Raw genomic sequence first — 26,097 nt, forward strand, 5'->3', positions numbered from 1 at the left:
CTGACGCTCAGCTTGACCTCAAAGTAACAACTGGCCAAGGGGAACTCAAATTTCCTGCTGGTCAGTGTCATGCATTATATTAATATGTCCTATGGCTGCAATGATAGAAGAGAAAGGGGATTGGAATTTAATGAACGTTTGCATGCAATTTGTCTTGAATTGGTAAATAAATTGTGGGTGGTAGTAGCCTAGTGGGTAACACACTCACCTATGAACCAGAAGACCCAGGTTCAAATCCCACTTACTACCATTGTGTCCCTGAGCAAGACACTTAACCCTGAGTGTCTCCAGGTGGACTGTCCCTGTAAATACTGATTGTAAGTCGCTCTGGATAAGGGTGTCCGGTAAATACTGTAAATGTAAATGTAAATTTACAATATTATATTTATTTATGTTATGACTTTTTTAAAGTGGGAACATAATGATGTATGAAATGTATTGCATATTCAGGCGTATACGCCTACATGAATGTGGTTAAGGCCACAATATTGCTGTATAGTTTGGCTCCCAGCTATTTGATGTTGACAAGTCCATATGGTATAAAGCCAACAACATTATTCTAGGTCAGATTTTGATGTATTTTAAGAAAGGAATATTTAAAAGACAAAAAATGGCTTTGGCAGTGGGATTATAGAGGGGAGGTAAAAAATTTACAAGAAATTATGCCTATGCTAGTGGGACTGATTAAAATCCTTTCCCAGAGAGATGGAGCACATGAAAACAAGAGAAGGAACACAAATTAATTCCCTGGGGTTTATTTGTGCTTTTTGTATGATTCTTGAATGGTTACTCCCATCACCCTGTTGTCCCCATTGCAGGAAATAAACTGATTCACTTGTCGTGGTCATAACACACACACGCAGTGAGTTATGTTACTAGTTATTTTATATTTTTACACTTGACTTGGAATGGCTTCAGCACCATCTGTTGGCCAAATACGAAGCTCCTCTTAACTTTGATTTTTCCTGAAATTAATCAACATATTCCCACAAAGCTGGCATGAAAACTATAGCATTCATGATTAATAACTCATTGAACAATATAATTTGACCATTCTTTAATACATTGAATTAATGGTTAATAAAAATGACTCATCCAAATAATTTATTAAATACAAATAGTGTATTGGTTTGATATTAGAATACGTATGTTCAGCCCAAACAAACACACGAGAAAATTTTCATAAAAACCCCTGTTTCCTCGCGTTTGCGCCGAGGAGTTAATTACAATGGAACTACAACGATTCTCTACCAAACCTCTTAGGAGGGCGGGCCTTTGTTTAAAATACTACATTCTGATTGGACCGTTTCTTTGTCAGTAGACGCCCGGTGGCCGTAAGTTAGCTTGAATTTGTCTGTGGGCATCCGAATGCGTTAGGCTGACTGTAAACGTGTATGAACGCAAAATAACGGGGCAGCGTGTCACGCGGTGAGCGGAATACTGTAACGTTTTCAGCGTTCCCGTGAAAACAAGGTAAACCGAGTTCATAATAAGATATATACAAGCAATCGGTCCTGCTTAAATAATAAAAAGGAGCGGCTGTTGCGAGCTAAACTGGTATTAAAGCTCGTAGGCTTTGGCAGTAGCTGGTTAAGTAAGTAGCTAAGTTGCCACGTAAGGCCTTTTGCACCCTAGTAAGTTTGTTAGATACTAAACAAGACTCACGGCGTTACTGACCGTGTCTGGACGCTATGCATGTTTTTCAGAGTAACAAACCAAAAGGATATTCAGCACAGTCACTCCCCCTGCAAAATTACAAACAAATCCCTGCCCTGCTGCGTGCATCAGCATGCTTGCGAATTATCGCGGTGGTGTGTTGTCTTCCAGGTTCTCTGAGCCTACTCGCTGGTTACGATGGTCTAAATATGTCATCCACAACAGGAACAAATCATCCTGCACGGATTTAAATATCGCGGTTAAAGCGCCAAGAGATGAAGACAGCGGTCATACTCCCTTTTTTTTTTTTTTGCGCAGATCTAGAAATTATGGAAACCTGCTGGATCATAAAGAAAAAATTCAGATGTGTTCTGACAGACTTACTGTCAATCAGCATGATTTAACGCAGCAGTCTTTTTGACGAAGCTCGTTCTAGGAATCTGTGCTGCAGATTTGTCTCAAGAAGAGTTAAATACTTAAGGACTAGAAACGTCTGCAAAAAAAAACCTTTAGTAAACTTTTACGCATCCCGAGTACCATGTGGTAATGAACATTGCTAAATCTGTAGCGTCGTGGTTTTATTTCATGCAATTTTTCTATATAAGATTATTGTTAATTCCCTAGCTAGTAATAAGAGGCATTCGATCCTGGTGTACGGTTGTCATAGTTACAGAACAGGCGCAACAGCTGAGAACACGGCTGCCAGGGTGGTCGTTTTCACTCCGAGATCATTTTATTAGACAACAGGTGAAATAAACATAGAAGCGGGTGGTTTTTGGTGCTGGATTACAAATGGCCGCAGCAACTTTTTTACATAAGGAATATTTTGCAGCTGAAGTGAGTGTTGTTTTTTTTATATTAGCTTTTTAAAATATTTATATCACTTGGCCAGTTATTTTAGCGCAAACAATTGGATGTTGGTTTCCTGTTAAATCATTAGAATTCGTATAAATGTTTTTAATGTTTCATTACCATTGGTAATACAGTCCGTCATCTCATTCGCACTGAAAAATGAACCTGTTGTAAATATTGCCTTGACCTGGCAACAGTGGCTGAGAAGGCGACAGGCTAATATATTTTCGTGAACACGTCGTCCTTTTACGACAGCGTAATATTAATGTGTTCGTGTGCCGTTTTTTTCTCATTTCTGTCTAGGTGAGGGCCCATCGCTGCTGTTTGACAGCTCGTCTCGAGGTTCAAATGCGGTAATCCAAATGCGGTTAACAATGTGCTGTAGCCTGCTAGCTTGTTGGCTAACTTGCTTAATACGATTGACTAAGCCAGTAAAGTTAATATTAGCACCCGTCATTGTCAAGCAAGCAAGAATTCTTGCACCTTATCTGTCGCAGGAATAGCAAGGTTAAAATTCTGTCGACGCAACGCAAATTGGCTGAGAAGCACTGAGAGGCAACATGGGTAGATAACTTGCCTGTTAATGTACTTTTCAGCCAGGTTCTACAGTAAATTGTGTAATTACGAGTTACTAAACTACTGATCTGATCGTATACTGTGTGTGTGAGAGAGAGAAAGATCCTGAGAATAGTGAAAGATATATTTTAAAGGCAAATTAAGTTACCTATGCATATGTCAAAAGCTTTTACAAGCAAAGAAATTCCACTTGTCTAGAGACAAGTGCTTCCCCAACATTTCTGGGTGTTCTGATTTTAAACTGGTCAGACAATTTACTATCATGTACATGCCCGGGACTGCAATTCAACTTAATCCAATTTGCTGATTGTATTTTTAGGAATGACGCCTGAGTCGATCATCCAGTGGTACCTCAGTTGTCTGGCAGAGTTCTCACAAGGCAATGCGGTCGTGTTGCAATGAGCCACGATGAGTACCAAAATGAAGAAAATATTCAATTTCACAAAGAAAAAGAGAGCCTTCTCCCCAAATACATCTGACACAGGGAGTGTGCTGTCTGTTGGCTATGACTTGAAAGAAAAAGATTTGGGAAAAGTGCACAAGGCTGCATCCACAGGTGATGTGGCAAAGTTGAGGCAGCTTGCGAAAAAGAATGATCTGAATCAACTTGACAAGGAGAATAGGTATGTTAAAAATCTGATTTTTTTTTCCACACCATTTCTGCTCAGTTATTCATATGCACAAATGTTCGGTTTGATGTCAGTCTGCTCTTGTGTCGATATATTTTAAAGAACGTGTCGGATACGAACAATTACGTGGTTTTCCCCTCATGTTTATAGAACAGCCCTCCATATTGCTTGTGTCAATGGACATACAGATGTAGTCCAGTTTCTGGTGGAAAGCAAAGCCAAGCTAAACCTATGTGACAATCAGAACCGTTCTGCCTTGATGAAGGTAATGTATTACACATTGAAATAAAGATGCACTGTTGTATTGTTGGATGTTATATGAAAATGTACTTAACATTAATCAGAAACATTGTTTTGCATATATTAATGAACACATCATACTTGTACTGCTAGGCAGTGCAGTGCCAGCAAGATCGATGCATAGCAGTGCTCCTAGAGCATGAAGCTGATCCCAATCTGGTGGACATCAATGGAAACACGGCGCTGCACCTGGCAGCTCGCATTCCCTCCCCCTCTATCGCTGTCCTCCTCCTGGAACACGAGGCCAACATCAATGCCCAGAACAAGGTGAGGCTCACCTCTGAGGGAAGCTCGGTAGGAACCAGATTATCCGTGTGTTAAAATGTATGTTTAGATGTGCTGTGGCATGAAGAGCTCATAGCTGTTACTTATGCTTGTGGAGAAGCGCACGCACTTCTTTGAATGCATCTGGCTCTGTCGTTGTTTAGGATGGCAGCACACCTTTGTCTTTGGCTGTAGAGGAGAACCATCCTGAAATGGCAGAGCTGCTTCTTAAAGAATGTGCTGATGTTAACATGAAGAACCTTGAGAAACGGTGAGGGGTGTGATGCCACAGTCATCTATAATACAAGCTATGACCTAACCTTTTATTATATAAGGTCCCCTAACATGAAAACTTGCTTTTATATATGTCTTAGTGGTCCACTAATATTGTATCTGAAGTATCTTTCTGAAATTCAGCCTTGGTGCAGAATTATATCCACTTTGAACCAGTCCCTCAATGAAATTTCCCCAGGACGTAAAGTTACACACTGACAATGCACGTGTGTGACAAACAGACCAGCTACATGAAGTACAAAGTAGTAGCCTAGTGCAAGTAACACACTTGCCTATGAACCAGAAGACCCGGGTTCGAATCCCACTTACTACCATTGTGTCCCTGAGCAAGACACTTAACCTTAAGTTGCTCCAGGGAGACTGTCCCTGTAACTACTGATTGTAAGTCGCTCTGGATAAGGGCGTCTGATAAATGCTGTAAATGTAAATGTACAAACATGGGACACAGGCTGTATAAGACAAGCAGTGCAAGAATAACAAGAGTAACATCAAAAAACATGTAGACAACAAAGACAGAGAGTGCTAAAAATGTGAAATGGGTAATTAAGGTGCAGAGTAAAAGTGTGCAAATGCTTCTGTAATAGAATTGTAATAGCGATATGTTCTGAACAGTGTGTGTTTGTCAGTTCAGAGTAGAAAGTCCCTGAGTGTTCTGGTGTCTGATGGCCTGTGGGATGAAGCTGTTGCATAGTTTGGCAGTGAGGGCCCCAAATACTTCTGTACATTTTTCTGGGTGGTAGGAGGGTGAAGAGTGCATGTGTAGAGTCCTTCACAATGCTGGGGGCTTCCCTGATGCAGCGTGTGCTGTAAATGTCGGTTATGGAGGGAAGAGAGACTCGATGATCTTTTCAGCTGTCCTCACTATCCACTGTAGGGTCTTGCGGTTCGTTGCTGTGTAGTTTCCAAACCAGACATTGATAGAGCTGGTCAGAATGCTCTCAATACTGTCTCTCTAGAAGGTACTGTCAATACTGTCTCTCAAGATAAACACTGTGGAACGTTGTGTTCTTGACAATCTCCACACAGAAGACAACCCTCCGTTGTCATCTGAAGTCAACAGTCATCTCCTTCGTTTTGTCCACGTTCAGAAACAGATTGTTGCCCTTACATCAGTCCATCAGTCGTGCACCTCCTCTCTGTAAGCTGACTGATCGTTCTTGCTGCTCTTGATGTGGTTGGAGCTGTGTGTCACTGCACAGTTGTTGGTCAGCAGGGTGCACAGCATTGGACTAAACACACAGCTCTTGAGGAGCTCTAGTGCTCAGTGTGGTGGTGCTGGAGATGCTGTTCTAAATCTGGTAAGACTGGTAAGTCTCAATCAAGAGTTTTCCTCACGTCTGCTGTGGTTAGACACAGCACCTGATCACTGGGAGGAGGTAGGTCTGAGCTGAAGCAGAATGACCAAAGCCCTCTTTACAGCTATCACCATTTCTAGCCCCTGCAGGACTACAGACAGGCTCAGGGAACTCATATCAATGTTACACAAAGTGAAATTTTCATCATTAATTTTCATTTTCCTCACTAAAGGGGACCTTTAATGTTGCAAAGGGCTGAATTTATGCTGGTTGCATTGTGGTGCTAATGGTGCAAATAGTAGCATTCAAAATGGCATACCGTTTACAAACAGTCCAAAATAATATGTCTAATTTTATTATCTTACAATATGTGTTACAAGTGTTTCTTATAAAGAAGTTCTTTAAATTTTTTATCCCACCCCCACACACTGTGTCCTTCTCAAATTAGGTCTCCTTTAATGATTGCTGCTTGCAATGGACAAATCAGTATGGTGCGGTTGTTGCTTGATTACAATGCAGACATCTCAGTGAAGGATGATAAAGGGTGGTCTTCTGATGACTATGCAGTAATGAATGGACACCATGCGTAAGTTTTTGAACGTTCGTGGATCATATTTGATGCATGTAAGACATTTCAGTTATGGCTTTTCATTGTTAATATGCATATGACTGGCCAGCTTAACTTTAAACAGATCATTTAAAAAATTAGGTAATGGTCAGATTTCCACCTGTGTGTCATGAATTCTGTTGCTTTGAAGGTGCTCGCATCTGATCATAGAGCATGGTACAAAGAGAAGGTCTTTACAGTCACCATCTATTTCAAACAAAAGGAAACAGATGTCAATGCTTCCTAGCACAGGGGGTATGGAGGCAACATTTATGTTAGGAGGGCCTGCCATTGACAAAGATGGTGAGTCGTTTTTCTTTTGGTCCTGCATTCTGGTTTAATTTTTTTAACTTTGATGCATTTGTTCTTTGTTCTGGTGCTTCATTGATTTTACACATTTTGTTTTAGATGTTTCGTCTATATGACAAGTTCTAACAATTGATTTATTATAAATTGTTTTGTGTGGTTAACGATTTTGTTATTATGTTCGTGTTTTAACAGGCGCTGAAGATAATTCACACACAGAATCAATTAGCAGGTGAGTATTTATGTCTGATTAAATGTAAATGTTTTTTAGTTTAATTTATCCAACTTTTTAAATGTATTGCATTTTTTAGAGCATCTAAAAGTGGCCCTGCTGATTCCTGGCCTTCATCAGATGAAGATAATGAACTCGATCTAAACCCAAAGGTTTTGGTGACAATTACATTTATGACATTTTGTGATGCTTTTATAAATATAGTTGCCAGTTAAAATATTTGTCCATATAAAAATGCTGAAGCTATGCTGTTCGCCTTACAGAAACCTCAGAAAGTAAACCTTAAAACACTTCTGAATGCCTCTAAGAAGGAAAACAAAGGTGAATATAGTGTCTGTTGCGTAGTTAGACCCTCTGTAGTGAGTGCTTGTGCTGTAACGTACTGCCCCTACCCCCTAGTCACAACAGATCCCGCTCAGTCGTGGAAGAGCTCTCAATCTGAACAAGAGAGTGATGATCAAGCGGAAAGACACCCACCCCTTCACAGTACCCCCCAGCATCCCACTTCTCCCTTCTCGCTTTCCAACCTTCCCCAGAGGACCTCTTCCCCTCTCAACAGCCCCCAAAAGGTAACCTCCCTTCGGTTATGTTTGTTCTCTAATGTGTTTCGCTTTTCTTTTCCTCTTTCTCCCTACACATATCATGGCATCTAAATCTTATTGGGTAGCCAGTGGAGTCGAGTTCTTGGAGCAGCCTTCTCACAGCAATCCAGGTGAAGTCTCAGCTGATGAGGAAGATGATGAAAGCCTGGAGGAAAATGAATCTGAGGGCGATGAAGAAGAAGACGACGATGAAGATGATGATGATGATGATGACGAAGAAGAGCAGGATGAGGATAATGATGATGAAGATGAGGAGGAAGAGGACGATGACAACGATGAAGAGGAAGGGGGTGATGAAGATGAAGAATCTGAAGAAAGTGATGAGTACAATCAGGAACAAAAATCTGGAATTAACATTGAAAATATTTTTCAAAACGTTGCTGCAGCTGTCCCTGAAATTGACATACAGGACACAGCACCAGATAGGATTTCAGTGGAGGAGCCCCTTACACAGATCTGCCCTGTGGTGACACAGCAAATTGAAAAAGAGGAGTCAGCCCATAACTCCTGTGGCATTGCTGGAAATATTTGTTTGGAGGAGGATTGTGTTGTTTCTGCCATCAGGGTGCAATCAAGGTTTTCAGATGAAGAGGAATGTGATGGTAGAATTTCAGGACCAGGATCAGCCATGTCCCCAACACCAAACATATGTAATGCACCACAGGGGAACGTAACTGAGGGTGACAGCCTTGAAAATGATGATTGTAATGATGATGATGATGACTGGGATGATGAAAATGACGATGAGCTGCAGATAGCTGAGCATTTGAATCTCCACAATGAGTGTGAACGAGACATAAAGAGTCCAGATGTATATCTTCCTCCTAAAACACCATGTCTTATGGCACAGGAAGATAAAATAGACATCTTTAAACATGAAGATGAAGAGGAGGGTGAGCATTCAGATGGAACTAAAAAGGCAGAATGTAATCAATCGCCCAGACCAAAGCTACTCTACCCTGAAAATACCTTCACTGGTAAAACCAGCCAAGGAGATGAGGTGAAAAAATGTGATGAAGATTTAGAGACATCTTCCCAAGAGGACAGCTGGGGAGATGAAGGTGATGAGGCGAAAACTAAACCAGATGAGGAGGAAGAGGGAGAAGTATCAGACACAGGTTCTCCACAACATGATTACTCAGTTACTGTAGACAAAGAGAATACCAGTTTCTTCCACACAAATGTGCCAAATGTGGATAAGACGGAAGACAATGTGGCCTTCAGTGGAGAATCTCTTCATGATGATGACATGCCTGTGTCAATGATTGTAGGACATTATGAATGTGCCTCCAAATTAAGTGACAAGGATGGAGCAGAAAGGGAAGAAGAATATCGGAAGGACAAAGAAGACAGAAAAAGTGTGGATTCTGATAGTGAGGTGCAGGAAATGCACTATGACTTTGCAAGTGGAACAGTCAGAATTACTAGAGAGGAACAAGATGATTCTGAAAACTCAATGCAATTAGATGAAGAAGGAAAAAACAATGAAGATGGTGATTGTATTGCATGCAGCAGCCCTAAGGTGTCCAAAAGCATTTTTACCATGGAGTCAAACTCTAACCCTGAGAGTGCCTCACAAAGCCCAAAACGATCAAGGTTTCAAACTCGGGACAGCAAAGGAGCACAGAGGGATCTGAATTTAACACCACTGCAGTATTTAGACATTGAGTTGAATAAGACTCCCACGCCATGTCCAGGAAGTCAGGAGTTGTGTAGTGATGATGATGATGATCGGAATGATGACATTTCTAATGTCAACAAGTTGCAACAGTGTGAACCTGAGCCTGTAGGTGAGGAGGCTTCAGATCTCGAAACAACTCTTCAACAAATCACAAAGGATATTGAAAATCCTCCAAATTACTTGCATGATGTGGACGAGGAAGCAGAGGGATTAGAAATAAGAATGGAGGAAAGGCCTGTTATTGATTTCAGGAACACTGAAGATGGACCATTACAGGTACTGAGAAGGAGTAGAATGTAGGCTTGTCGTCTAGACTTTTACGTTCTCAAAATTCTCATACTAAACTCATGGCTCAGTTAGTTAAACAAACAAATCTGAACCAATTTTTTTGCTTGCAAACTCTCACCATTGGTAAATATGATTGTCTTGTCATCGTAAAGAGGTTGAAGTGACTTGCTATATCATGTGATATTTTTACAAAATCTCTTCACTGAATTTTACAGGAAAATGATTCTATGGAAGACGAGGAGGAGGAAGATGAGGAGCAGGATGAAGATGATGAAGAAGAAGATGATGAAGATGAAACAGTTGAAATGGAGAAGATCAAAGAAGGGGAAGATACTCTATTAAAAACTAAATCCAATCAAAGGGGTAATCAGATTCATCTTCAATTCACTTGAAGGCACCTAGTGTAAACACTAAATATTCAAAGGATCTGACTGGAAACAGAAAATGCCTCTTTTTTTTTTTTAGAAAAGGTAGAAGCCAGAAAGGTTTGGAAGTTGTTTGGAAGTTTGTCACACCACAACTTCACATGCAGCAAATGATTGAACAGAAATTTAAAGTCATTTACAGCATGTGGCAGATGCTCGTATCCATAAGGTTTTAAGATGTCTGTCATTGTAACCCTTCCCTGCACTCTGTCTGCAAATACCATTAATTTAATAATTCAGAACTCAACTTTTTCTAAAGATATGTAAGGGCCCTGTTTTGTCTAAGTAGTTCCCAAAAAGGAAGGTTTGAGGCTTTCGTTTGAAGACAGCCAAGACAGAGAAGAGTGTAGATGTCATGCTAATTGGTAGCCAGTTAGGAGGAAACCATGGGTTCTCTGTCATTAAGAGCAATACACACGTTATATGACAAGGAATATGTGGATTGTCTGTAGATTTTCTCACAGAGCTGGGTCTGGAAAAGGGAGATGAAGAGGATGATTCACCCTGGGACTCTGAGGTACTGTACATCTCCTCTCTTTCAGCGTACTTATGGTAAGTAAAGAACATACAGTGACTGTATTTGATCCCATTGCAGTCTGACTGTGACAGCTCAAGGAAGCAGCATTGCAGTGGTTCCAGCTCCCCCCTGAAACCCCATAATATTATGACGAAAATTTCAGAGGAGAACCATGAAGGTAATCTTGTGTGTGTGTGTGTGTGTGTGTATGTGTGTGTGTGATTGTTTTGCTTTCTTAACGCAAGTATTCATAGTTCTGCAAGTTCTGTAGCAATTTCTGCAACCATTTCATGCTGCAGGCAATGCAAGAATGACCATTGAAGTAATTGTTCATTTGTTAATAAAAGAAGTGACTCTTTATTGGACTTTAATTGCAATTTGCCGGTCCATGAGAATTTACTTGGTTTTTATTTTTTCCTGTTTATTCTTTTAAGACTTGTCTTACATACCATCTTTTATAAGAGGAACAAGGAACTGTAATCTAGAGACATGGGGAGGCATAGACAGGCCTGGGAGCAAAAGGGAAAAGGGTAGGAACTCTTTGGATGAAGTCATTAACGTTGAGCGCACGAAAGCATCATGTTGGACTAACCATAAGCTGCAAACTCATGCACTGAAAACATCTCATGCATGAATCTAACATGCCATGTGCCACTTCTCTGTTCATTTTAAAAAGTTTTGGCCTGTGTGCTTTTTTCATGCTTTGGTCCATGTTTGTCTGAACAGGCACTATCAATCAGTATACAGTATGAAACATCCTTATGAACCCACATTTTAAACTACAGACGGGACAAGGAAAAAAAATACAGCAATACAATCATATATTATCAATTCACTTATTGTGGTGTGGTGGGCATGTGCCCACCCTTACCTGAATTATTGACCTTGACCGCACATTTGATGAGCATTCCCTGTCTTGCTAGTAGAGGAGTCTGCAGATTCCCCAGTTCCATTGCATTTGCTTTTTTTGCCTGTGTCCCCATCCAGATTTTCATTGCTCTGCCAGATGCATTAACCATGAGCTTGTGTGCTTGAAGGAGCCAGTTTCTCTGCAATGGAATGTCAGCTCACCCCAAAACACTCTTTTCTTATTCAACTCTTGTCCATTTGTAGAAAGAAGAACTTCTTTTGCATATGTTTGCCTGACCTTTTTATTTTAAAACACGCTTTTGACCTCAGATCTGTCAACTGACTGTTTGCCGCAAAACATTTCCCTTGAACCTTAAAACATAAGTAAAACTTGAATATTATATGTTTGACAGCACTTTGTGGAGACCACTTTGATGGTCGACCTCAGGAGGCAGCTGCTGAAATACAGGTAATTTGTAATGTTAATACCTTTTGATACCTGTGGCATGATGCTTTACTTTGCTTTACAATGAGCTTTACTTTGTACTTAGAAGTCTGCTGCAAGCAGGAGGGAGCCCATGTTGGTGCTGAATAAGCTCATGGAGACTAAAGAGGAAGTGGAGAAAAAGACTGGTAAAAGCTTAGATAAGTTAGATGGTCTTTGTTTTAGCTGACTGTGTCCTGACAGCAGATATCCCTTCCTGTAGATCTCATGGAAGAACTTGGTTTAGCGGATGTAGATGACCTTGAAGGTACATATGTATTTCCAAATAGAGATCAAAATTATATAAATAATGCAGTTAATACACATATCCTAATGCTGCTATCACAGATTCATCAGACTGGGATTCATCCAGTGCCTCCAGTAAGATCAATCCTCCTTGTTCATCTGAGGAGACCAGGAAACTGGCCAGCTCCCCTGCCCTAAACTCAACCTTGCCCACTTTGATGGAGCAAGAGCAGGAGCGTCCAAGTTCAGGTGAAGAAACTGAGGACCCCAGATTGCAAACAAGACCTTCTCCATCTGGCTCAGCTCTACAACCGCAGCCCCAGCCTCGTACCCGGAGGCATATAAAGGCAGAGGACAAAGAAGGTTTGGCCATATCCACATGAAATCACTAGTTTTGTTACAAGAAACAAATAGCATGGTTTAAGATATCTCTTGAGAGTTTCTTCGACCCCATTCCAGAGAAGACCATAAAGCCAAATCTAGATATTATAGAGTCCGATTAAAATTAATTGATTTGTCTTTTTGACATTATGAAGTTAAATCCAGCTTTTAGTGGCTAATTCCCGCTGTCCTCGTCCTTTCCAGTAGAATCTGCGAGCAGTAGCCAGACCGATACTGATGCTGAAGGAGAGACAAAACAGGTATGGACCTTTTTTTGGCCTCTTCTAATATCTTCCACCATTGGTGTCATGCACTCTTGTCTCCACTACGAATGTTATTTTGTAATTGTGAGTCCTTTTGCGGAGTCCGGAGCATCCTTCCAATATTTTTTCCCATTGACCATGTACCAGCTACATCATCGAAAGCCTTTTCATTACGCCTTGACGCGACCGTTTATGGGTGCAGTTGTACTGAATTTAACATGGTGTTGTGTGTGACTGTCTGTCTGACCCACGTGGTTTAGTAGGATTGCAGCTGTGTCTGAATGGGCTACTACCTTGCTGTACGAAGTTATACGTTTAAGTATTATTGTTAAAAAATAACAGCGTGTATTTTGCCAGCTGAGCAAATAAGAAGATTTTCAGGCTAGTCATCATTTTTACCATTCCCGGCATAGCCTGCATTAGTGTCTCGAGAGGTTTGTTTCTTTGGCTGAATGTACCACAGATCCCATTTGTTTGGTGTTTTAATTTTGTCTCTTTGTCCACTCATGCTGTCAAAGGAGGGTAGTGTGTTAAATGTAAGTAATCAGCACCACCTCCCTCCGCTGGAGTCCAAAACTCAAGGTGAAGAGGAATGTGTAGAGGAAGGGTCTCAGGAAAACACTGATGTGCCTTGGCAGAAGCGGTACGACAAGATTTGGGTGGAGAGCGAGAAGCGTGAGACCAAGTCCCATTATAAAAATGTGGCAGCTGAGCTGAAAGAAATGTTTGGAGAACTGTCTGAAAATGAAGCCGCAGAGGACATCAAAGAAGACACTGATGCAAATTCCATGAGTGCAACAGCAGAAGAATTAAATGAAGAAGAGAGAGCTGAAGAGGAGGATGACGAGAATCTGTACCCTCAGGGCAGGAGAGACACAGAGGTGGATTCCAGTGATTGTGAGATGGAGGACCAGGTTACACGTGATTTTGATGATGAGAAGAAAGGCAGTTTGGAGGTTGAAGTCATTATAAGAACTGCTGCAGAGGAGTCCAGTGATGAAGAAGATGAAGAAGTTATTGTGCGACCAACAGCAAGGGCAAGGAGGATTGGCCTTATGCCCATTCTTGAACAGAGGGAATCTGGACAAGACGAATCCCAGTCAGAGGGTCCTAGCCAGTCACTGGAAGCAGCTGAGACCCAGCAGAATCTTCCAAGTACTGCCCCAGTACTACCAAATCCGGAAGGGAGCACAGGCTCTGAAGCAAACAGCATGGACCAAAGCCTTGTGGAAGAACGTGTAAGTCCTCAACCAGGTTCAGAGCATGACAATCATGACTTTCCTACTGTCCAAAAGACTGAAGGAATGGAGACTCCAACCAAGTATTATTCACCCTATCTGAAGGTCTCAGAAGTGCCATGCTCCCTTATTGAACTGGGCTCTGCTGCACCCCACCGCCTCTCGGATGAAGAGTTGGAGGAGGACATGGAGAGATTTAAGAATGAGGTAGGAGTGCTGAGGGTTCTGTTCCTGGATATGCAAAAGGAAAGGTCACAGCTCCAGGCCAAGGTAGAGGACGCTGGTGCCATTTTCTCTCTCTCTCTCTCTCTCTCCCCGTCGCTCATTCCATAGCAGCTCGACCACTCTTCTAGATTTCCATTCTTCTTCAGTGCTATAATTTTCAAGACATTTGACCTAGTGCTCTCCTCTCCATCCACATCTGAGCTTCCTTCATGTTGCCCATCCTGACTTCTGTATCCTGAGCCTACATATTCATTCATTACATATTAATACCACAACAGTGGGCGTAGTGTCAGATTACTGAAGAGCAGCAGCCTGTCGGCCTTTGTTTCACACCTCAGGTGTAGTTTGTGTCATGGATTACATTTCAGCACTTCGTCTGACACCATTGTTAGGTAGCCGGTACTGTTGAATGTGTTTCTGTGTTTTTGTGAACCTGCATGCGACTTCAACCACAGATCTGTGGTGGTTGAAGTATGTGTTTGGGATCCTTGTGTGGCGTGTGTTTTTGAAGTGGTCTGTGCTCTTTTACTGTTTGTGTGTGCCTATCTTTTGCTTTGCAATTGTTTTTGCAGTTTAGCATTCTCTTTATAAAACCAGTGATGTGTCATCTTAACTAATTCTCAAAATATTGAACATCATAATGCATCTCAAAAAAGTAAAATGATGGTGAGGCCGCTTGTTTTTCATTTGAATAAAAACTTATTGGCTCCATAAACAAATATGCATTAAGAATATAACATATTTGTGAAGGGATAACTTTTTTCCATTTTGAGATGCACTAGTTGTTCACTGTTATGAAAGCTGACAATAAGAAAAGTAAGAGTGGTTTTAATATAATTTTTCATGTTTATTCTAGGCTGTTGGAAGTGCATATAGAGCCGTGCTAGATCAGGACAGAAACAGGGCTCTTGAGGATGCCACAAGATCAAGCGCATTCTCTGGGCATGACCTGGAAAGAGGAGAGAAATCGGAAATGACTCTGGGAAACCATAGACACAAGCAAGAAGGATCATTAAGGAATCCAAGAGACCAAGCGTCTCCAACAATGGACACCGTAAAACGAAAGCATGGTTCAAGAAGTCCTAGCAGGTATGGAGTTGTTTTATTGCAAAACATGTGCTTTACATCCATTATGCCATTATCTTGTCTTGATGTGGCACAACTTTGCATGATGTCATTTATTCAGAAGTTCTGCATCAATCAGTCAGTGGCGTTGATCTCTCAGCCCAGTGGCAGGTGTTGTAAGCCATCTTGCTGCATGTTATTCACTGTGAGGTGTGTGCACTGTTAGGACCCCAACTTATAGAGAGCACCATGGCTATAAGGATGAAGAGCGGAAGATGAATGCACTAGGTAGCCAGGAGGCCTTACTGGTACCTGCCATGGTGCAGGTTGGAGCATCACAGCATGAAGTCCATCTAAATGGAGATCGTCTGTCTGTGTTTGACGATAGTACTTTAAGTGAGATGTCGGACGATGAAGGAAGGTATATATGCAGTATACAATATTGTCTCCATACGGCAATATTTGGTTATGACATCATGTGTTGTTTACTGTCACATTGAAAATATACTGCATTATACCGTCATCTTTACTGTTTTCACTGCAAAAAGTTTGGCCTGTTCACAGTTAACTAGCTCATGCCTTCATATTTTCTGACTTGTAGGTCTCCATCTGCTGTACATAAGGATATGGAGGTAAGCTACATAGAAGAATTAAAATAACAGTTTGGTCTTCTAGCTGTGGAACTTTTTTCCAAAACTTTTTTCTATTACAGAGTCAGATGGAACTGGCAATTGACTTTGATAACCTCACACAGTCATCAGACACACCCACTGAGGAGCTAGACTCCCCTTCATCCGGCTACCGGCATGCGTCTGTCCTCATCAAGCAGCTGGACTCCACTTCTATAGGTAAAATGCATCAGTACATGTTCTGGCTTTGTTTGAATTAACAAACTGTTAACCACCCTGTTCCAACTAGCTTTTCGTTTTTCCTCCCCAGACTCTGTAAGCATGGTGAAACTGCAGAACATGTTCCATGAATACGAGCGCACCATCCAGCGGGAGCGTAGCCGCTACGGTCGGCAGGCAGACAAACTGCATCAGCTGGAGCAGGAACGGGCCGAGCTCAGGCTCCTTCTCGGGGAGACACGTGACAGTCAGTCCAACCTGGAGCACTGCAAAGTGGAGCTGGAGACAGACATCAACAACCTGAGGTGCTTTATTCTGCCTATTCATATTTGTATATATACATATATTTAGGCTAGTTTCTTTGTTGAAATATACATATACTATTCTTGGACATTTTTTATTTAGCATAACATTTATCCGTCAACAAGTTAGGCCTCAAGCAGTGACAGTTATATGACAGTTGCTTTTCTTCAACAGGTTTCTGCTAAAGCAAGAGCAAGAGAAGCACCGCAGCGCCTCCATGCTGTATGAGAAAACGAGAGATCAGCTCAGACGAAAAGAAGACCAGCATCAGCTTGAGGAGGAGGAGCGGCAGAAGTTGGAGCTCTCCATTAGGAACCTGGAGCTCGAGAAAAGGGCCCTGATAAACAGTATTAAGCAGGTGTGGTGAAACAGTCCAAAAACACCATATAAAGTCCTCAGATTTCAGGCATGGAATGATGCATTTCAGGACATTGGGGAGAACACAACTTGCAAAGAACTGGGACATGCCTGGTCAGTCTTCCTGAGGTTGAATGATGAATCTGTCTGTGGTCTGATTGATGCTCCAGACCAGCATATAAATGTGTGTTCCTTGGCAAACTCTTCTCAGGACCTGTTTGGTTAAGGCTTCCAGCAGTGGCAGTAAATCTGCAGTAAAAATCTGTCAAGCCATTTTATTCTAATGTGCATGTGTATAAGTTGCTTACGCTTGACCACCTGCTGTAAAGATTATATCCACATTGTGCAATTAAAAATCTATTAATTTAGCCATTTTGGTCCTGTGAATCTGATTCCTGGATTGTGTTTGGCCTGTAGGTGGAGGAGGACCGGAATGAGATACAGAGGCTGCTGGTCCAAGAGCGTAGTGCTCGGTCCTTGCAGGAAGAGATCCTGAACAGCCACCTCCGCAAGCAGCAGGAGATTGAGGTGGAGAACCGAAAGAACCTCAACAAAAGCAATGAGGTAACTTTTGGCCTTAATTATTTGTACTTTAGACATCAGACTCCATAGGTCTGACTGATGGAACCGTGTTCTATGTATCTCTGCTAACAACCACGCATGCCACCTTTAGACCCTTGCTCAGTTGACAGAGGCCAGTGACCGGGAAAAGGAGTTGCTGCAGCAGGTATGCGGGCTGCAAGAGGAGCTGAGTGTCCTGCGGACCGAGCTGGAACATGGCCGCTGCCACAGCAAACAGGAGGAGAGCCGTCTGTCAGATGAGAACGAGATGATCCGCGAACGCCTTGAGGACACCCGACGGGACCTGAAGATGAGCGAAGAGGCTCTCGCCCAGACCGTGTTCCAGTACAACGGGCAGCTGAGCACGCTGAAGGCAGAGTGCCAGGTCACGGCCAGCCGGCTGGAGCAGGAGCGGGCTACCAGGCAGCAGCTGGAGTCGGAGGTAGAGTCTGCTCGGTCCCGTCTACAGGTGGCTCTGCAGGAGGTGGACCGCTGCCAGGCAGTACGGGCGGAGGCGGACCGGGCGCTGCAGCGGGAACGCGAGGAGAGGCAGCGGGCGCAAGAAAAGCGAGCGGGAGAGGCAGGTGCCCACCGAGACGCTGTGCATGATCTTTCCCAACAGTTGAGTAAAGCAGAGGCACGTGCAAACAGCCTAGAGAACGAGTGTCACCGAACTGCTTTGGCGCTGACAGAGAAGGGCCTGCTCCTCGAGAAGACCGCCCATGAGCGAGAACAGGCCCTGGTGAGGCTCAGGGAAACGGAAGCGGCTCTGCAAGTGGAGAGGGAGCAGGTCACGCGGTCCGGAGCCAAGCAGGAGGCCATGCAGGAGCGCCTGGCCCAAGCACAGAGTGAAGCGGCGCTGCTCCGGCAACAGCTGGAGGAGGTGCAGAGCAAAGGCGTGGCCAAAGAGCGAGCAGTATCCGACGCACAGGAGCGCTTCAGCGACATAGTGGCCAAACTGCGCTCAGACAGCGAGGAGCGGGTGATGCTGGTGGAGGAGAGGAGGCAGGAGCTGGCCAATCAGAATGCAGAGCTTCGTAAACAAAACCTTCAACTGGAGCAGGATAAGGCAGAGCGAGAGGTACAGCACTGAAAGAACAGAAATGGTACATGTAAATGTAATTTGAGTTAACAAACAAAACCATGTAGCATCTGTATGCTCAGCATTTGAAGATATGGAAATACATTAACATTTACAGAATTTATCAGATGCCCTCATCCAGAGGGACTTACAATCAGTAGTTACAGGTACAGTCCCCCCTGGAGCCGCTCAGGGTTAAATTTCTTGCTCAGGGACACAATGGTAGTAAGTTTGAACTTCTGGTTCTGATTCTGGTTTATAGGCGAGTGTGTTACCAGCTACTACCACCTACTTAATGGGTTACGTCTATTAAAAAAACAAAACATATGTTTCACAGCCTATTAAATGGGGGGGAACCTGCCCAATCTGGCAATCCAGTGTCCAAGCGAAGTGTTTTCTTGCAATATGGCAAAAGGTACTTTACAATCTAATAATTAGATGCTAAATTCTAGCTGTACATAAATATTCAGAGACTGTCCGGTGTGGCAGCATTATTGAAATAGAACACTAGCATGCTTTTTGCAAAGGGACTATCGGCTAAGCCAAGAAAAAGAGTTCAATGAAACTAAATAGATTATAATATTGTCCAAAAATATCTTCTCTGTTGATTATTGGATTGCTCAATCGCCCACAGACTTCAGTGAGGCAGCTGCAGCAGGAGTTAGCCGACTCCCTGAAGAAGCTGTCCATGTGTGAGGCGTCACTGGAGGTTAACACCCGTTACCGAACTGACCTGGAGAATGAGAAGACACGCACACTTCAGGACATGGACCGACTGAAAAGCAAGGTGCCTGCATTTCTTCTTAACATCACTTTTTATTTCTTTTGTGCATCTCTCCCAAATTTTAATATGATTAATTGTCTAGAACATTGCCTAATAATGAGTCGTTTCTCTATCACCAGCTCCAGGAGAGTGAAGATCAGTATGTGCAGGCAGAGAGACGCATCAACAGCTTGAAGTGCAGTCTGGATGAGAAGGAGCGTGAGGTCGTGGCATCTGCTCAGAAGCTGCAGGATGTGCTGTCCACTTCTGCAGCCACGGAGAAGACAGTGAGGCAGCTGGAGGAGACTGTGCAAAGGTTACTTTTGCTCACACCCCCTCACACATGTACTGCTTATTACAGTATAGGATCAAGTGTTTTTTTTTTTTTTGTTTTTTTGTTTTTTTTTGGAGATGCATGTGTGAATAAATGACTGTTCCTAAAGCTCAGCTGCCTCCATTGGCTTTCTAATGTGCTTATGACGTCAAAACAGGCTAGAGATTGAGAACGCCAGACTGGAGGCAGCAGCTAAACAGCAGAGCCACCGGATTGAAATGCTACAGAAAGGAGCCCAAGAAGCTGCTGCGGTGAGAATGAAGCCCTTTTTGTTTAAATCAGGGGACGACAACCCCATGGTTCTGGAGCCGTATGCAGCTCTTTCATCCTGTGTCTTTGGAAACTTGAAGATTATTGTGATCTTATAACATTAAAAGGTTGTGTGTTTAATTTTTTTGGCCCTAAAAATATTCGTCACAAATTTGCGGCTCCTGGAGCTTTCTCTTTTGTGGAAACCAGGTCCAAATGGCTCTTTGAGTTAAAGGTTGCCAACCTCTGGTTTAGATCGTATTAATGATCTACTTTTTAGCTGATTAAGTCTTCATTAATCTTCAGTGGGACCCTTTATACAGTTGGCACAGCACATAGCGGTGGTTAAGAACTAAGTCTGTGGTAGCATATGTCAATCGCTGTGATTAGTGGTAATGTCAGAACCATTAACGTAAGCTCTGTTTAATGCTTAGCATCTTTCTCACTCGGTCACCATGTTAAATCAGTTGTGTTGAAATGTGCATACATGTAAAAGTCTTTAATCTTTTTACAGCCATCAGATTCTTCGCCTGGAGGAGGGGTTGGTATCAGTGCCGTAGCGGTTGATAGCTATCAGTAGCCTTTCTTGCCCTTTCAAAATCAAAATCTTACGTTTCAAAGGCATCTCTTGAGATGACCTTTGAATTCTTTGATTTGGGATCTGATTATTCCAACTTTCTGGTGGTGGTGGTGGTGGTTCCTGACAAAATCAACTCTGCCAGAGTGATTGTGCATTTGTTGTTTCTGAATTTTAAGTTGGCATGTGGTTTTCTAAAGATGCATGTGGTCTTTATCAGAATTTGCTGCTGACACTACACCATAGATTCACTAATTTGACAAACTTTGTGCTCCTGCAGATCCGGAATCGTCTGGAGGATCTAGTCACAAACTTGCAAAGTAGCAAGATGACACTTGAGGATCAGCTCAGCCGTGAGGTTAGTCAGTACTGACTTCTCTGCCAGTGTTTATTATTCAGAACCTTCCATACAAGATTTGCAGCATACACTGCAACAACATACATAAACTTTATTGTCTGTTTTTAGGAAAATCAATGTTTAATAGTCCCAATTAACTCCCAATTAAATATTTTCCATGCATGTCTCTTTCCATGAATTTCCCATTCACAATCAGATGCCTTTTATTTTATTTGCTTTTTATAGGCTGTGTGTTATAATGCGATGTATGGAATTCCAATATATGGTCCTAGTCCTAATATTTAAACATGTTTTTAACTGTAGCACAGTGTTGGATAACTGCTTTTGGTTCACTTAACTTCTGGTGCAGAAGAAATACATAAGCATCTTCTTTCCCTACACAGGTGCAAAAGCACAGCATGCTATCCCACAATGCCCAGGACTCACAAGCACTGTGGGAGGAGGAGCTGAAAAGCCGTTCAAAGTTAAGCCTACGTCTCTCTGAACTGGAAAAGGAAAAAGGAGAGCTTACTAACCAGGTGCTTGCATTAGCTCTCCTTTTGACCTTCATTTTCAAAAAGCATCAATAATAGCTAACATTGGCACTTTGATTACCACACTACACACTTGGTTTTATATCATAAATGGACCACATGATGTGGGAACTGTCTTAATTCATATTGCATGTTACAGATGGAGATTGAGAAGAAGAAGGCGAAAAAGATAGCCGAGCACAAGAAGTCAGTTGATGCACGGCTGGCCGAGGAGATGAAGAGAAACACTGAGCTGCAGAAAGAAATGTACAGGTGACATCTTACTGCCTCTCAGCCCCACCATCAGCGCTGCTTCTAGTTGTGTTTCATCTTAGTGCCCCATTTCGTGTGGCGTAGCTGCAGAGGAATGCCTTCCCATGTTTGTGGCTGTCATGAATGGTACTGTATTCTATGTATTTTACTCTTACACAACCAAGCTTTGCATTTGCATAAAACTGATAAACATTAAGTTACTTGGTCATTCAAGTATGGAAAATGCCATTTTTATAAGCACTAAGCAATTTACATATGTGCAATAATTTCTTGTGTAAATGATAGCTTTTGTAGTTCTTTTTTATATAACATTTTAGATGTTTAAGTATAAGTAACTCTGCGTACAGTGTTAATTATACTAATTATGTTGTGTGGGTGGCCTGAAGGTTGAGGACCCTGGTGAAGACTGCCAAGAAGAAACTTCGAGAGCAGGACTGTGCAGAATTTGGTTCTCCGCTCAGCTCTCTGAAGGGGGGTATGGATTTGAGGCACTCCGAGGCTGAAGCAGCCATCAGCAGGATGAAGGCCAAAGTAGGGAACCCTTCGCTGCCTTCCACGTTATATTTACAACCGAAAAGACAGTTTTTTGGCAATAAGCAAGGACAGTATTTTAAAAGAAAATGAGATGAATCTAGACTTCTGTGACTGAATTGTCTGGCAGGTGGACGAACTTCAGATTCAGCTGGATAAGGAGGCGTCTCGCTGCAGTCGGCTGGAGGAGGTGAACAGGGACCTGAAAGACCAACTGTCCTCCCTGAAGGGCCTTAGCCGCAGCCATGAACGGCTGGAGCGCAACAAGAGGCAGCTGGAGGAGGAGGTGCTGGGCCTGCGCAGGCAGATGGATGCTGGTGTCATGGACCAGAACCAGGCAGATCTGTACCGCCGCGAGACTGAGGAGAGGGCCCGTCAGGAGATAAGACAGAAGTTGGAGGAGGTCAATCTGTTCCTGCAGGTGCTGCCGCCACACCCCATAGTACATTTCTTTCTTAAGAGTCGTCCAATCAAAGTGTGAATGTCTTATGCATCTTATCCCCTTACCCCTTTGCTGAATGCTTAAATTTTCCTTCTGTTTTTTTAGACGCAGGCAGCATCTCAGGAGGCTCTGGAGCAGATCAAGGCCACCAATGAAGCGAGCCAGCGAGCTGAGCTGGAGCAGCGCATTAAAGACCTGGAGAGGGAGCTGGGCCAAGCTCGCAGCACCCAGCACGACAGCCTGGTCCAGCGTGACTCCAGTCTGACAGAGCTGGAGCGTTACCGTCAGCTCTACAGCGAGGAGCTGCGGCTGCGCAAATCCCTGACAACCAAGCTGGAAAGGTGAGCTTTTATTCCGTTTTATGCGGCCATTTGTCACTTAATTCCACTTAGGCCTAGTGCCAGGATGCTCCAATTAACCTGAACTGTTTTCTGATATGCAATAACAACTTAAAAATAGTGTCTTTACATTTAACGGTGCCATATTACATAATGGATTTTGAAGGAACGCTATAAATTTAATGTACTACATGCATAAATAAGCACCCTCCACTTTCATTCGTTTGTTTTGAATAATTCTGTTGTACCACAATTCAGTTGCAATGTCTGATTTTCAATTATTCATTTTCAGTCAACAGTAATTTGTATTTATTTTGTCAATTTTCAAGTGATTTCAGTCACCATTGTGGGTTTTTCTTCCTGTAACAGAATGGTACCAATTTTGTCCGCCATTGTAAGTATGGAGTGCAAATGGGAGGATGAGTATGTGACATTTGCTCATTGCCTACTCGTTAGGTGTAATGAGCGGTTGGCAGAGGCAAACACCAAGCTCCTGACTGAACGCCAGCGCAGCAAGTCCCTCATCACCAGCACCCTCGTGAATGGCAGCTTGGGGGGGCCCTCTGTGGAGGTAGGCTCTCTGGGCTCTCTAGGGGCCTATGGGTCCACTCTGGGGCCCCTCAACAGGAGTCTAGGGCTGGGAGGGAGCATCCTGGGGTCTGTGAGTGACCATCAAAGCAACCGAATAGAGTCATACCTGGCAAAGGTGAGTTGTGTCCACATGCATCACATCACATTGATTTGGTTTGAAAGGCAGCATCTGGTACCAGAAGTGTCCAGCCTGATCCGACAAGGGCTGGTGTGCATTCAGGGTTTCAGTTTGACTTGCCAGAGAGGATACATGCCACACATTGAAAACCTACATGCTGACCCTTTACGGATAAGGTTGTGCACACCTGGTGTTTATCATTGATAACTTCAATCTACCTTCATTTATTTCAAATATTCATTGTTATGAAAAATGACCTAAACCTGTATACAGAAATGTAAATGATCCATGAATATCAATGAATAATCTGTAATGACATAGCTTTGTGACTTGTCCTTCACTCTTTTAAGCTGTGAGCCAGTCTTCCCCTTTTTATTCAGTAACTTTCTACCTGCGGGCTCTTCAGCCCCCCTCCTTTTTTTCTTGTTTCTTGTGTCCTGTAGAAGGACCATGCTTAACCTCTTCTGTTTCTTACTCCTTCAGCTACTATCTCAAAAGTCTGTCTCTCACCTCTCTCTTCAGCCTGATTCATGAGCAGGTGTGTAGCTGTGTGCAGCTGTCTGGTATTAGAACTGTGGCCGCTGCCGAGTATGAGCACATGTAATTCATGAAGTGATATTTGAAGTGCTACAAAGGACATTAAACGTATGGGGCGTGTTCGCCAACGTCATGTCCTAACTTGATTTATCTTAGCGAGGAGAAACTTTTTGTTGGTGTTGTTGGCCCAGATGAAGTTAGGAGTGATTGACAGCTCTCACGCTTTCTTCTTTGTCATTCTTTATGATATAAACCTGTCTATGCATCTCATGCTCAGGTGTAGCACTCACAGTGTTGCCATATTGCCACCCAACCAAACATGCAGATAGATTATTAGCTCTTATATTCTGGTTGGTTCCACAAATACATCCAATGTGCCTAGGCAGTAATCACAGAAATCTGTATTTAATGAGAAGATCGTGCCAGTCTGTCATAAATGGATTAATCGCACTGGACCAGTGTTACATTTCTTTATTGTGCCAAATAGTTAAATAGAAGGTTCCTAAGATGGTGCAGATGTTTGACAAAAGCTGTTTTGAGAGTTGGAAATGTGTTCTGGATGCCTGCTGTTATTGAGCTTGACTGAAATTGCCATTTCTCAAGGCTGCCAAGTCTTTTTCAACACGGTTTTTCTCTTGCAATCCATCATGGGATAAATAAAGGTGACACACTGGACTGTGTGCTGTTTATTACTTGACGTAATTATTTTTTGCTCCGCAGATGCAGAGTGAATTGGAGAAAAACATATCAAAGGAGCTTGACAATGGTAAGTGAGGAATTTTGCTGTGTGTACACTGGCATCAGCATATTAATTATTAAGAATATTTTAATGAATACTATTCATGCATTAATTTGGCCATAATGGAAAGTTGAATGAGAGGGATCAGTAGCATTAATTTACATTTACAGCATTTATCCAGACCGACTTACAATCAGTAGTTACAGGGACAGTCCCCCTTAAGTGTCTTGCTCAGGGATGAAATGATAGCAAGTGGTGTTTGAACCTGGGACTTTGTGGTCTTCTGGTTCATAGGCGAGTATGTCACCCACAAGGATACCACCACCCTGGAACGTGGACAGATTTCCCGGCTCACGTATACTTCTTGTTTCTTCTTTTCACCCTCAGCAACAGCAGGCCTGGATGGTGGCTCCCCGCGTTTGTCTCCTGTGGGCTCGGCCTACGGCTCTCAGAAGAGTCTGACCGCAGAGCAGGACCCTGTGAGCAGAGCCACACAGCAGTACCTGGAGGTGCTCAAAAAGAACTACATGATCTGACTGCCACTAGCTGACGAGGCCAAAGTTGCTCCACCAAAACTACCATTTTTTTTTACTTTTGTTGGAATAGTGGATGGAATAAAAGCACATTTGCACTTAGTATGCTCAGGAGCACAAAAAAAAGATGTTTTCAGTTCGTCTTCATAATCATTGTCTCTGAAGCCATACTTTTACATCTGTGTATTCGGTACATCTGGAGTATGACTCCAAATACTGTCTGGGTTTTTGTTCAGTGTTGTTGCTGCTTTTTGTTTTTTGCCCCGTAATGTTTGTAGCAGTGACTTGTGTAGTTCTTGCAGAGGCTTTTTTTTTAACAATATGATGTTTTGTTCTGCTTTGTTGCCGTGCTTGAGTTCAAAGGCACAGAAAATACTGCGATTGTGTCACAGATGACTATTGCCAAGTTGTTACATTTGGTACTTATTTTACTATGGTGCAATAAGCTTGATAGGCTTGTTTTTGCAAAGAAATCTATTTAAGTAGAGACACCTGTTTTTGTAAAACACAAGATATACTTGAATAAGACATGACTAGATTTACTAGTTAAAGAGGGTACTGAATCACAATGCTCTGTGCTGTGTGTAGAACTGTGCATGTGTCTTGCCGACAAAACATATTGGTGACGCTTCATTCCATACATATCAGTATTTTAGAGTGGAGCGTTCAGCTGCTCAATAAACCAATTTGTCGTTCAGAGTTCCCAAAAGCATCAGAGAATGTCTCGATGTGTCTTCTTGCATCTGCTGTGATGATGACATTTCACAGTCTTTGCTT

At 42.6% G+C, this 26,097-nt stretch overlaps 1 protein-coding gene across 18 annotated transcripts; it reads left to right on the forward strand.

Moving 5' to 3' along the window:
* The first annotated feature begins 1,362 nt into the window (after window positions 1-1,362).
* ankrd26 (ankyrin repeat domain containing 26) lies at window positions 1,363-26,037 on the forward strand. 18 transcript variants are annotated; one of them, XM_028957856.1, is made up of 43 exons: window positions 1,392-1,473; window positions 2,812-2,861; window positions 3,404-3,707; window positions 3,864-3,978; window positions 4,107-4,280; window positions 4,442-4,548; window positions 6,315-6,452; window positions 6,625-6,776; window positions 6,975-7,011; window positions 7,091-7,163; window positions 7,275-7,332; window positions 7,679-9,570; window positions 9,798-9,945; window positions 10,460-10,524; window positions 10,603-10,702; window positions 10,959-11,054; window positions 11,787-11,842; window positions 11,925-12,006; window positions 12,081-12,125; window positions 12,206-12,466; window positions 12,689-12,744; window positions 13,266-14,192; window positions 15,067-15,299; window positions 15,502-15,696; window positions 15,877-15,907; window positions 15,988-16,123; window positions 16,215-16,428; window positions 16,601-16,784; window positions 17,201-17,347; window positions 17,457-18,425; window positions 19,060-19,212; window positions 19,329-19,504; window positions 19,680-19,773; window positions 20,286-20,312; window positions 20,629-20,706; window positions 21,090-21,224; window positions 21,379-21,491; window positions 21,878-22,022; window positions 22,153-22,443; window positions 22,570-22,805; window positions 23,259-23,508; window positions 24,769-24,814; window positions 25,175-26,037. In XM_028957856.1, the coding sequence occupies exons 3-43, from the start codon at window positions 3,493-3,495 to the stop codon at window positions 25,321-25,323; spliced, it is 8,799 nt and encodes a 2,932-aa protein (XP_028813689.1). In that variant the 5' UTR covers window positions 1,392-1,473; window positions 2,812-2,861; window positions 3,404-3,492; the 3' UTR covers window positions 25,324-26,037. The 18 variants fall into 18 exon arrangements, 17 of the variants coding, with proteins under 17 accessions (XP_028813688.1, XP_028813689.1, XP_028813690.1 ...); XM_028957857.1 differs by lacking the exon at window positions 1,392-1,473 and adding an exon at window positions 2,410-2,493; XR_003742853.1 differs by lacking the exons at window positions 1,392-1,473; window positions 2,812-2,861 and adding exons at window positions 2,700-2,811; window positions 23,995-24,049 and having other exon boundaries at window positions 25,175-25,264.
* The last annotated feature ends 60 nt before the right edge of the window (window positions 26,038-26,097 follow it).

Source organism: Denticeps clupeoides, chromosome 17 (genome assembly GCF_900700375.1).
Source record: "Denticeps clupeoides chromosome 17, fDenClu1.1, whole genome shotgun sequence".
Taxonomy (NCBI): domain Eukaryota; kingdom Metazoa; phylum Chordata; class Actinopteri; order Clupeiformes; family Denticipitidae; genus Denticeps; species Denticeps clupeoides.

Excerpts from the sequence above, each read along its gene's own strand:
- ankrd26 (XM_028957855.1), top strand. The coding sequence starts at position 3,493 with ATGAGTACCAAAATGAAGAAAATATTCAATTTCACAAAGAAAAAGAGA. Across the intron at positions 21,492-21,877 it reads CTGCAGAAAGAAATGTACAG|GTTGAGGACCCTGGTGAAGA; the intron begins GTGACATCTTAC and ends GGTGGCCTGAAG. Across the intron at positions 24,815-25,174 it reads ATCAAAGGAGCTTGACAATG|CAACAGCAGGCCTGGATGGT; the intron begins GTAAGTGAGGAA and ends TTTCACCCTCAG.